We start from the raw sequence: 11,921 nt of genomic DNA, 5'->3' as shown, positions 1-11,921 counted from the left end.
CACAAGCTGTGTCCTGGTTACCGTCTCCTTCTCATGGCCTTGGATCATGGACCAAGCCCTCTTTGTTTCAATCTCCAGACCAGCTAGAGCAGGTATCTATGAACAATAGTCAGAGAAATAAACCTTTACTTGAGGTTTTCGGTAGCACGATTAATAAAAACTCAGAGACAGATATTAGGGTTCAACCTGAAGGTCAGAAAAGCAAAGCAGCCAGCTACTGGCTCTTTCCTCTACCTCAGTCCAAAATGGTGATCCTGCCTCCAGGAATCTCGGAATAAGACTGTGTCTGAGAGCTGTCTCTTCCCGTCTTATATTCCTCTCTAGGGCTGAGATTAAAGGCATGGACCACTGCTGCCCGGTTTCTGTGGCAAATTAGTGTGACTACTGGGATTAAAGGTGTGTGTCGCCACTGCCTGGTCTGTAAGGCTGACTAGTGGGGCTGTTTTACTCACTGATCTTCAGGCAAACTTTATTAAAAAACACAAATGAAATATCACTAGCCTTCCTTGTGACTTATTTCTGTTCCTAAAGTCATAGCTTACCTTCCCACCCTCTAATACCAAGAGCCCGTGGCTTCTAAGCAAGTACCCTGTGCTGGCTCAACTCTTATGTGTGATGTGTTCCATGAATGTTCATGGAACATACAGGGTAGGAAACCTTGTTGGGCAGAGCAAGTGTCCACGAGTACAAAGATGAAGGAGACCTCGTCTCCATCCGTCAGAGACCTGGCTAGGTTGCTAAAGTCCTACTCAGGCTGACTGCCTCTCTGAGGCCAAGATTTCTGGGAATGAGCAACACTGGGAGAGGAAGCAGGTGCAGAAGAGAGCTGAGCTCAAGAAAGGGTATGGCGGTAGTTAGTTAGCTATTCAGCCAAGCGATCTGCTTAGGAGCACGGAGCCGCTCCTTCCTACATTTTAGATTTATCTTTTTGTGTGCATGTGTGTTTACATGTACACATGTATGTACACCGTGTGTGTGCCTGGTGCCCACAGAGCCCACAAGAGGGCATCAGATGTCTTGGGACTGGAGTCACAACATTCCAGGCCACTGTGAGTGCTGGGAATCAAACTTGGGTGATCTAGAACAGCTTAAACCCCAAGCCATTTCTCCAGAGATTCCTGCAGACCCATCCGGCCTCCTCAGCTGTCAAGAGGTCCAGAGAGCCAGAAGAGTAGTGTACAAACCTTTGCCCATCTCAGAACCTGCCATCTCAATCTGTCAAGTGGGCACAACCACCCCTACCCCATGCAGTTTACTGAAGCCAACAGAGCCAGCAGGACTGTAGAAGTAAACACTCCAGGAAGCCATCATAAAAATGAACAGTTTTTATTGGTCTCAGGAACAGGGTCACAGGAGAAACGGGGATGAAAAGATGGTAGCAAGTGCCCAGGGCACCTGCCTGGAGACCTTTGAGAAAGAGAAGCAAGTGGTGAGCTGGAAGGTCAGCACCTGCAAGGAGGAGGCTGTGGCCTCACTCTCCATGGACCAGTCAAGGGACACCTCAGGGAGGCACAGTCCCCACCCAGCTTGTTCTACAGGCCTCACCGAGGTTTCCGTGAGAGTGGTTGTGGAACAACTTTGCAAACAGTAAAGTGCAGTGCACAACACATGCAAGCTAGCTGCCTTTGTGTTAGACAGGCCTGTCTGGATGCTAGGGAGTACTGACTATGAAAAAACACTGTTGGAGGCTCAGAGGTTGGTCCCTTGAGCTTTCTCTTCCCCTCAACTTCCATGGCACCTCACGCCTTGGGGATGAGAGGGTGGAAGTGTTCTGGAGCTGGCCCCAGTTCCCGCTCTGAGCTGAGGTAGAGACCATCAGGGTGTCCTCAGCAAGGCCTGCGGTGGCTTTGCTCCCTGGGGTCAGTGGACGGTGGGATGAACAAATGCAGTCCTGGTGGCAGGGAAGGCCTGGCCCTGCGCCCTCTTTCTCCTGAGTATTGCCTTCCAGTACGTTCCTTTGTGCGTCTCAGTGAGGTCCATCCTTTCCTGGGTGAGGGACAGAACGACTGCTGGTGGATTCTTCCTCGCCACATGCAATATGGCACCCAGCCAAGGTCGTCTCTGCCCCTCCTGGCACCCACAGACCAAGAGGCATAGAGTAGCCAAGGTCATCCCCTGGGAAAGTCCCAGCTCCAGAAGCCGTGCTGAGAGAGAGGAGGGCTGTGGGGAGCACTCAGGGCTCTCAGAGCAAAGCCTTAAAGAGAAAGGAGAGAGAGGCTCCACAGGACAGTCCCAGGGCCAGGAAGAAGGTCATGAGGGCTCCGGCCACTTCCCTCTCGTGTGGCAGCACCTGCCTGGAACACAGAGAAACAGAAACTTAAATGGAGAAGGCGGGGCCTGACCTTAGAGACAGCTTCTGCACTCTCTGATGTCCTCTCTGCACTAGGGTTCTAGTCTGGGTCTGACCCCCCCCCTGTGTCACTACAACCTGGTCTTTCTCTGGGCTTCCGTTCCCTCCTCTGTAAAATGAAGGCGCTGAGAAAGAATACCTGATCTCTCTGGGCCTTCGCAGGTATTCCATTACTTCAATTCTTAACAAAATGTCCCGGTTAGTTCTTGCCATGCTTACTTGTCTGAGAGTCCCAGCCCTACCACCCCTGGAGAAAACAGCTGGGCCACCTCGACAGGTAACATCCCCAGATCCTAGCCTGGGGCAAGTGCCACAGCGAAGGCCTGTCCTATAGGATGACACCAGAGCTGAAGACAGCAACCTGAGAGCTAGGGTCTCCCCGGCACAGCACCCAGCCCTTCGCTCCCCAGACCTGGGTGCCAGGCACATGGTGAGAGACACCAAGTAGCCGTTGGAAACGGCGAAGAGCAGCATAAACGTGATGAAGTAGGCGTCCTGCCAGAAGATGGTGGGCAGCCGGGCACGCGCGGGCACATGGCAGAGCATGAAGAGGGGCACAAACAGGAAGCGCAGGCACACCAGCAGGGGCAGCAGCCGGCTGTCCTCATCTGGCTGGGACAGAGGTTCGAGTGAGTGTGGGCCCTGCAGCTAGGTGAGGGGCAAGTCACATGCGTGCAGGCGCCCTAGGAGGCTAGAAATGAAGTCACAGGGAACTGTAAGCAGAGCGACATGGGTCCCGGGAACTGAGCTCAGGTCCTCTGGAAGATCAGTGAGTGCTATCTCTCTGGCCCCTGATCATTTCTTTATAAGAAAAGCATTCAGTCCTTTAATCCCAGCACTGGGGAGGCAGAGGCAGGTGGATCTCTGTGAGTTCGAGGCCAGCCTGGTCTACAAAGAGAGTTCCAGGACAGCCAGGGCGGTTACACAGAGAAACCCTGCCCTGAAAACCCCAAATGAAATAATTAATTAAAAAAAAGAGAGCATTGAAAGCTGGGTCCTCTGGTTCTCTGACACACACAGGACATTCAGATTATCTACAGTGACTGCACCGGGCCAGCACGCATTTCTCCAGCCTAATTACAATCAGAACCCTTTGGACAGTTCTCCCATCAGATGCCAAGCAGGAGGGAGGCTGGGTCTCCGGGTTGTGTCCCCACTTGGGTTGCTGCTGCTGTATTTGTTACAGTCCCAGGGAGCCATCAATTAAGGAAACAAGGTCCCGCTGACAGCAATCCATTAACTAAGAATCATGTCCAATTTCTCACCAGGTACAAGAATCTTCACGAAGCAGAGGCTGGACATGGCGCTCCACCAGATGTGGTGGCTTTGGTGGAAGTCATCCCCAGCCTGGCCTGCCCATGGGGCAGGGGCAGTTACTTACTGCCATTAGGAGAGCCAGTCAATGTCAGATCAGGGGCACTACTGAAGGTCACCTTTCCATGCTCCTGTGCACCCTTTGGCCCCCAGTTACTTCCTAACCCTTTGGCTGGGTCAGTGCAAACAAGCTCACCCACAGGAAGTAGGAAGTCAGGCTCCGGCCCAGCCAATCCATAACGTTGAAGAGTAGGAAACAGCAGATGGGGTTGAAGAATTTACCTGGAGTAGAGAGAGCAGACAGTCACCCCATCCCCATCTGACCTTTCCCCTCACTTCCCAGCCCCTTCCTCTTCACCCCAACACTCACTCCACTTCCCAGGGCTGGTGGAGCTGGTCACCATGGCTGTGATGGCAGGAAAGACGGACAGGGTGACTGTGAAGACCAACACAAGGCACAGCGCCGTCAGCCAGATCTGGGAGCCGGAGGCAGGGTGTGAGTGGGCAGGGCAGCCCTGTGTCCATCATGCAGCCCCCCCCCCCACTGTGCTGCTGTAGCCCCACCCACGCATCCCTAAGCCACCACGACCCATTGACAATAGGGAATAAGCACTAAAGCCCAGAGGTGGAGAAAGTGTCCCTGGGCAGATGGTTAGGAGCTATCTCTTCGCTGAACCCTCCAAAAGACAATGAACCAGCCAGGCGGTGGTGGCGAATGCCTTTAATCCCAGGAGGCAGAGGCAGGCGGATCTCTGTGAGTTTGAGGCCAGCCTGGTCTACAAGAGCTAGTTCCAGGACAGGAACCAAAAAAGCTACGGAGAAACCCTGTCTTGAAAATTAAAAAAAAAAAAAAAAGAGACAACGAACCTTCCGGAAGACAACAAAGACTGAAGGTTTTCCCAGTTTCTGTGGCTCCTCTAGTTCCAGCTCTGACTCCGGCTCCTTCTCAAGGTCAAGATCCAGAGCTGGGCCTGCCTTCTGGGGGCTGATGGGAATCCCATTTTTCTCATCTAGGGGAGAGGGAAGGCTGGGGGATCAGCCCCGTGGCTCAAATTTCCAAAACCAAGGAAATCCTAGTGGTGAAAAAAGTGTCTCTTCCCAGCCCAAATGCAGGAGATTAGTAGTGTCAGTAGCCTGTTTATTAATTTCTTTGTTTATTTACTGCAGTGCGGGGATTGGCATGTGGTTTCCTGGACTCTTAGACGGCGGCACTTACTGACTTACACCCCAGCACTTCCATGATTTTTGTTTTGTTTGTTTGTTTTTGAAGATGGGATCTCTTTCTAGCCCCTGCTGGCCTAGAACTCTCTGTTACCTCCACCTTTGACTTGCTATCCTGCCTACGCCTACGAGCCAGGCAATTAGTAAAGCATTTGCAAGGATTCTCTCATTGTCTCTTTGCCCTGAAGCAATGGAAGCTAAGCTGGGCGGGGTGGCAAACACCTTTAGTTTGAGCACCCAGGAAGGTGGGCAGACTTCTGAGTCTGAGGAAAGACCCTGCAGCCAAAATACAACAGTCACGCAACAAAAAAGAAATGGAGACTAGAGAGATTCACTGGTCTGCCCAAGGCTGTAGAGCCTAGAGATTGTGGATCCAGAACGGTCTCAGCCACTTCTTCATTTTGCTCAAGAGGAAACAAGGAAATAGACCCACAGGGTAGCAGGGACGGCTCCCCTTCATGACCTGCCTTTGCTCACACAAGCCTCAAAGAGATGGGGTGGTAATGGGGACAGAAGGGAATAGTTCCCAGGAGTCTGCTTAAACTTGCTCTCTCTCCTACCTCCCCTGCAAGGTCCTGGAATTTACCAGCTTGAAGGAGCTCAGCTTTGGTCTCTAGTTCCTGAGCTGGGGCCTGGGACAGCTTCTTGGCCAGGTAGTAGCGGGCAAACTCCTGCAGAGGAATCAACAAGTCAGTCCTGGCCTGGTCTGTAGTCCCCCCCCTCCGCCCCCCCCCCAACACCCTTCGCTGGGAGGCTGAGGTCCCTGTGGTGATTTAAAAGAAAGTGGCCCCCAAAGGGAGTGGCACTATTAGGAAGTGTGGCCTTGTTAGAGTAGGTAGTGTCTCTCTGAGTGTGGCCTTTGAGGTCTTCTATGCTCAAGCTAAGCCCAGCGTCACAGCTCACTTTCTTTATGCCTGAGGATCAAGATGTAGAACTCCCAGCTACTTCTCCAGCACCATGACTGCCTGTGTGCTGCCGGGTCCTGCCATGAGGATAATGGACTAAACTCTGAAACTATAAGCCACCCCCGTTAAATGTTTTCCTTCATAAGAGTTGCCATGGTCACAGTGCCTCTTCACAGCAATAGAAACCCTAACTAAGACTGTACCCCAACCAACACCTCCTCTAGGGGATCAGCACTAACTGAGGTCTCATCTCCCAGGGCTTTGTTCAAAATTCCCTAAGGCGGGGCTGTCTAGCCCAGTGGTAGGCTCACCAGATGGGGCAGGCTAAGGTAGCACACGATGGAGAGCAGGATGCCCACACAGGGTGTGATGAAATACCCAAGGGCAGAGGTCCGGGCATCCACGCCACCTATGGCAGAAACTTCAGCTGCAGGAGAGGCAAGCCCCACACTCCCACGTGGCTTCCTGTCACGTCACCTGGTCATTCTCCCTTAGGACAATCCACCCCATCCCCTGGCATCTTCCTCCTGTGTCCCATCTCTTCTTCCCGACCCGCCAGCCGCCTAGGTGGACTCACTGGCCATGGACATGAGCATAGCAAGGGCAGCGAAGATCCCGGCCAGGCCCTGGCCGCTGAGGAAGAGGGTGCTGTAGGTGGAAGGCATGGTACCCAGTTGCCCGAAAAGGCTGCCTTGGAGCACTGCACAGAAAGCTGTAGAGAGACGGGGGTGTGTGTGTGGGGGGACAGCACCAATGCTCAGGCAGCCTTGGAGGCATCTGAGAGGCAGTCTCTATAAGGTGCATGGGAAACTCTGGTGCCGGCTGGGCAGGCATGGGTTTTCCTGGGGATGTAGGGCAGTCTGCTAGAACATCCCCCCCCCCACCCATCTATTTCTCTCTCTCTCTTATTTCGCTAGCCAGGAAGTCACTTTATAGACCAGGCTGGTCTTGAACTTACAGAGATCTGCCTGCCTCTGCCTCCCAAGTGCTAGGATTAAAGGTGTGCACCACACCCAGGCTGTTTGTCCTCTGAGATATAACCATTGGTCTGTGGGACTTCTGACTAAGAGGCCTGTTCTTTGGTCACTATGGGTCTGAGACAAGTGATTTCCCTCTCTCTGGGATCAGCTTCTTTTGGGGGGTTTGGGTGATAATGGCATTATCTTCATTCAAGGATCCGTTGGCCTGTTCTAGTACAAGGAAGAAGTGTGTATGGGGGGCGGGGGAGGCAGTGTACTTACAATTGATGAACCAGACGGATGCCATGGTGATGGAGAAGAACAGCCCCGGGCTCAGGTCCACCTTCACCAATGCCGCTGTCAGGACAAAGAGCAGCAGTATGGCCAGCAGGCTGCCCAGAATACGCACCGCCTCAGGGATGCTGCTCAGAAAAGGGGCAGAGGACATCAGACTGCCAGGCAGAGGAAGACCAGCAAGGGGCAGGGCAGTGGAGCTGGAGCGGTGAGGCGGGAGCAGGGAAAAGGCAGGAAGCTGGAGGTCTTCCTGGCCGCTATGACGTCTCCACAGGGAGGCTGGGGTCCCACCACTGGCTCTTACCACTGATACAGGAAGGAGTTGAGGAGCGTGAAGAGCAGCAGAGGCAGCTGGGACAGCAGCGTCACCCAGTTGTTGAAACTGTAAGAGTCTGTGGGGCCGGTGTGGTTGGTGCTCAGAGCCTCAGCTGTGCTATTGACCCCTGCCAATCGCCCCTGGAAGTACTGCCAGATGGGAGACAGTGTAGTCAGGAAGCACTGTCCCTTTCCACACTCGGGCTGAAATCTTTGTACTGTCCCCAGCTCCTGGCACACAGCTTGAGCAGGATAGGTATGCACTGTATATAAAATGGCTGAATTCTGGGACCGAGCCTGGGGCCTTGCTACATGTCTGGGTCATATCTCCTCTTCAATGTCCTGGCTCCACTCCCACGCCTGCAGTGGCGCGGCTCTATGTCCATTCATCTTGTGGGCATTTATTGAACACCTACTGTATGCAAGGCCCCAGCTTAGGTGCTAAGCAATCACATCTTCTCTGCCACACATAACCAGCCACTCTTGTGCTTAGCTTCCCATGGCCTGCAAGGCAGATCTCATGTCTGCCTTCTGCGTCATCCCGCTAAGCTCCAGGCTCTGGACACTTCTCTAAACAGGCCCTTCTTAGCCTCCACTCTGAATTCCCTCTCCCCACCTTTGCCTGCTCAGTTCACAATTTACAACTCCCTTCTATGAAGCAGAAGATATTTCTGCGAACCTTCACCACTCTGCTTCAGGCTGGAATGGAGAGACACGGGTCACGTTACATTATTAATAACTCCGGTCCCATGGATCTCCAGTTCAGTAGCTGATTCATCTTTGGGTATCCAGGGTTCACTATTGACACTGGCACCCCATAGGCACCTGGAAAGTTGCCCCACTGAATATGTTTGAATAATCCTGTCCCAAAGAAAATGCAAGCTACACATTTTTGCCTTTCCATCAAAGGATGCATGCTTTGGGGACTAGAACGCCCCTCTCGCATGGTTTCTCCACACCAGCAATGCCTGACCCACAGCAGTTACACGCTAAATACTAGTTTAATAAATATAAATCATATCACTGCAAAGAAACCTAAAGGTTTGGAAAATCCACTTTTGGAATGATTGGACAGAAATAACGACAAAAACCATGTGCTGGTAGCTCCTTTGCTGGTCAGACTCCCTTCGTAGATGGCCCTGGCCCTTGGGGACCTGGACATTCCTAAAAGTTTGCCTAGCCAGGTAACAGGCGTTCCCTCTGTGAAGCTCTGTGCTTCTGTTGACAAGTGAGACGTAAAAGGCGTGGTGAGGAAGCGGCTTGGGAACCGCAGTCCAAGGCGGCGGGAGGGATGGTTTGTGGCCATGCGGTCGCTCACTGGCCGCGGGTCTCACCGGGATAGCGGTGATGAAGAAGTTCCAGGGGAGGAGGGTGCCCAGTCCCAGGATGAAGAAGCTGATCCCGACCAGGTGGTAGCTGTGGGGGATCAGTCAGAAGGTCACCCCGAGGACGCACGCCTGGGCCGCCCTAGCCGCCTCCGAGGCCGCCCCTCAGTAGAACGGACTACAACCCCCACCACCCTCACGCAAGCAGCCAAGGGAATCGGCTGATGGGAATTGTAGTCCCGTTAGTCTTGAAGCCCAGGAGCATGCAGACCAGCGGGAATTCACAGGCCTGTGGTCACCGGGGCTCCGGTACGCACCACCTGGGGTTCCCACCTCACCTGTCCCGAGGGGAGTCTTCTCGCGCCATGGCTGCCGCAGCCCAGTGAGCCAGGCCCGGTATGGGGCGGCTGCACCTGAGCCTCTGCGGGGCTGGGTGGTCGAAGGACAGCAACGGCAGCCGGTCTCCCGGAATCCCAAGGTCGGGACACGGAGGTCCAGGCTCGGCTACCGCCGAGACTACGTTTTTGCGGGTTCAGATCTCAGCTCCGCCTCTAGGGCGGGAACAAAGGGCCGAGCACTCCTCCCCCGTCGCGCTGGTTTTCCGTCTCGCCGGCAGCTGTGCCTTTGGGTTTGGGATCCCGTTTCCTGCCGCTTGCACGTGTGCTGCTGGGTCTTACCACTGCCCTTCCTGCAGGCTCCTGTCCTCTCTGCAGGCCTCTGGGGATCCCAAGGGGCCGGGATCTCTGGAGAGGGTTGTTATTCCCCGCGTCGCAAGACCCCCAACAAGACCACCACGGAGCCAACTTTACAAAGCAAGAACAAAGGTTTCTTTATTACAGCCCGGGCAAGGACCTTGTCCAACACTCCAGGACAGCTAGTGAGGGAAGAAGGCCCCACTCCCTATTACGAAGGGTTTATATAGGGAAAAACCAAAACCACGAGCAGGGTTTCTTGGCGTTTTATGACTGGGTGAGGGGATGCAGGGTGAGGTCATTCTTTAAAATCATTGGCTAGGCTATAGGCAGGAAGCTACTAACTGCTGGCAGCATGTCTACAGGAAATCACAAAAATGTTGACAGGATATAGGATATCTGTAGGAACATCTGGCCTTTGTTAAACTATATTGTCCTGTTTCCCAGCTGGCTGTATCCGGGATGTATGTTTAAATCCTGCTAAACAACACACTCCAGGCCCCCAGTCACCAGATGTCTCAAGATGGAAGCCTATTCACAAGATGGCGTTGGTTCTGTTCCTTCAGGGTGACAAGGATGCTGTCAGGGGGAAGGGGACCATCGGTGCCTGGGCACAGTCGAACTGGCTGGGGGTTCTTCCTCTTGGCACACTGTGAGATGGAACCTTGCTTGCATCCCTTAAGGTTTGGAGACCTCTGAGCTTGTTGCTACCCAGTTGGCAGCTTAGCAAGCAAGCCTGGTGGACCAGGTGGGGCAAGCTGTTGTCACCTACTGTTGCAGAGGGTCCTAGCGAGATGCTCTGAGGGAGTTTCCCTGGAGGTCGAGAGGTTGTCCGGTTGTCTTTGCAGACGGATATGGAAGACAGACAAACAGGCCCTTTTTCCAGTGGTAGCTGGGTCCAGAAAGGAGGGAACTGTGACCCAGTAAGTGATGCTCGGATACCTCCCCAGCAGCTGCTGCCTGCCACCATCACCATCATTGCCACCACCAGGGCTGTGTTCGCCTTCCACTATTATCCGCACTCAGTGAAAATTTTGATGAGATTGCAAATAAGAATCGTATAATTTATGCGTGAGTGTGGTTTCACTAGAAGGAAGAAGTGAGACGTTGCTTTCTTCAGTTAATATATTTGCCAAAAAAAAAAAAAAAGTGTGTTGATCTGGGCTGGCGCAGCAGCTCTGAAGGTAAGGGTGTCACTGCCAAGCCCGTTAGCCAGAGTTCCAGCCCTAGGACTCATGTGGGGGAGGTGACTCCTGCGCATTGTCCTCTGACCTCCACACAAGCACAGTGGCACACTTGTGCCCCACCCCATGAATACGTGTAGTGTGCGTGGTGTGTGTGTGTGTTTTGTTTTTTAAGACAGGGTTTCTCTGTAGCTTTGGAGCCTGACCTGGAACTAGCTCTTGTAGACCAAGCTGGCCTCAAACTCACAGAGATCTGCCTGCCACTGCCTCCCAGTGCTGGGATTAAAAGCATGCACCACCACCGCCCAGTGTGTTTTAAAGAATATAGTTATTAGCTGTGCAGTGGTGGCGCACACCTTTAATTCCAGCACTGGGAGGCAGAGGCAGGCGGATCTCTGTGAGTTCGAGGCCAGCCTGGTCTATAGAGCAAGAAGTCATTTTCAGGGTGTTTATCCTGTCTGCCAGGAAGATTGTGCTTCTGCTCTCTCTGTTTTGTTCCTAGAATGTAGAATCTAGCATCCTGCTTGGCTCATTGAAGGTGGACAATAAAGGATGTAAAGGATTAGCTCGTGGTGGTCTGCAGATGTCTGTGGTGCTGGGAACTGATTCCTGAACCTGTGCATGCCAGGCAAGCACTTAGCCCTGAGCTGCATCCACAGCCCTGGCCAGAGACTTCAGGCGGAAGGGAGACAAACATTCAATTACACGGGAAAAGACGGTTACTTCTTGATTTTCTTTCCAGCCTTCTGATAGGCCAAGAAAGAAAGTCTGAATTCAGTCCCAACACATTTTCAAGGCCCTTTAATCCCCTTTGCGCTCGGAACTGGCCTCCGGGCATCTCCTGGCAATTTTACATACCTGCTTTTTACTCAAACTTATTTCAGTAATTATTATTGATACTGGCTTTCTACTTGATAGTAATAGAAAAACGAGTCAGAAAAACAAGTGGGGCGGGGGCGGGGACATAGCCCTGGCAGGGTCTTGAAGGCGAAAGTGGAGAATGAAGGTCTAGGGAGCGGTGCATTTTGCTTGTTTGGGCTGGGATAGAAGAGGATAGGGCACTTCAGAGAAAGAACAGCCTGTTTCAGGGCTGGGGACAGGAGCGCTGGCACACTGTGGGACATACAAACAGATCCCTTTGGCTGGGAGGTGGGCACAGAGCCTCCCCAGATTTCACTTCAGGTTCTCGGCTCAGACTGGGGATCCTTGTGATTAACCATCAATAACTGGTTTCTATTCTGTGGTGAAGTTGTATGTGTAAAGAAGCCTGAGTATGAAGCGTGTTGGTGGCACCGTGATACCCTAAGGGTGTTACAGACGGCAAGAAAGGAAAGCACTTAGTAATAAAATAATAAACCCTCG

General features: G+C 52.9%; 1 protein-coding gene across 6 annotated transcripts; it reads right to left on the bottom strand.

The window, feature by feature from the left end:
- Nucleotides 1–1,310: 1,310 nt before the first annotated feature.
- Nucleotides 1,311–10,732, bottom strand: Slc29a2 (solute carrier family 29 member 2). Of its 6 annotated transcripts, none has more exons than XM_050137699.1 (12): nt 9,022–10,702; nt 8,693–8,774; nt 7,348–7,508; nt 7,032–7,171; nt 6,368–6,502; nt 6,102–6,199; nt 5,472–5,556; nt 4,532–4,674; nt 4,035–4,140; nt 3,861–3,946; nt 2,763–2,958; nt 1,311–2,294 (listed from the first exon to the last, which is right to left on the bottom strand). In XM_050137699.1, the coding sequence occupies exons 1-12, from the start codon at nt 9,048–9,050 to the stop codon at nt 2,251–2,253; spliced, it is 1,305 nt and encodes a 434-aa protein (XP_049993656.1). In that variant the 5' UTR covers nt 9,051–10,702; the 3' UTR covers nt 1,311–2,250. The 6 variants fall into 6 exon arrangements, with proteins under 6 accessions (XP_049993656.1, XP_049993655.1, XP_049993652.1 ...); XM_050137698.1 differs by having other exon boundaries at nt 2,763–2,962; nt 9,022–10,697; XM_050137695.1 differs by having other exon boundaries at nt 1,311–2,962; nt 9,022–10,726.
- Between the last annotated feature and the right edge of the window lie 1,189 nt (nt 10,733–11,921).

Source organism: Alexandromys fortis, unplaced genomic scaffold (genome assembly GCF_014885135.2).
Source record: "Alexandromys fortis isolate MF-2015 unplaced genomic scaffold, M_Fortis_MF-2015_v1.1 scaffold_3, whole genome shotgun sequence".
NCBI classification, from domain to species: domain Eukaryota; kingdom Metazoa; phylum Chordata; class Mammalia; order Rodentia; family Cricetidae; genus Alexandromys; species Alexandromys fortis.
The sequence above is the reverse complement of the archived record's forward strand: the minus strand, read 5'-3'. Positions and strand labels throughout refer to the sequence as shown.

What these genes read in the sequence shown, in the direction of transcription:
- Slc29a2 (XM_050137695.1), bottom strand. Translation starts at nt 9,050, where the DNA reads ATGGCGCGAGAAGACTCCCCTCGGGACAG. An exon ending in GAAGACTCCCCTCGGGACAG is followed by an intron (nt 8,775 to 9,021) that starts GTGAGGTGGGAA and finishes GATCCCCCACAG; the next exon opens with CTACCACCTGGTCGGGATCA. An exon ending in CACCAGCCCTGGGAAGTGGA is followed by an intron (nt 3,947 to 4,034) that starts GTGAGTGTTGGG and finishes TCTCTACTCCAG; the next exon opens with GTAAATTCTTCAACCCCATC.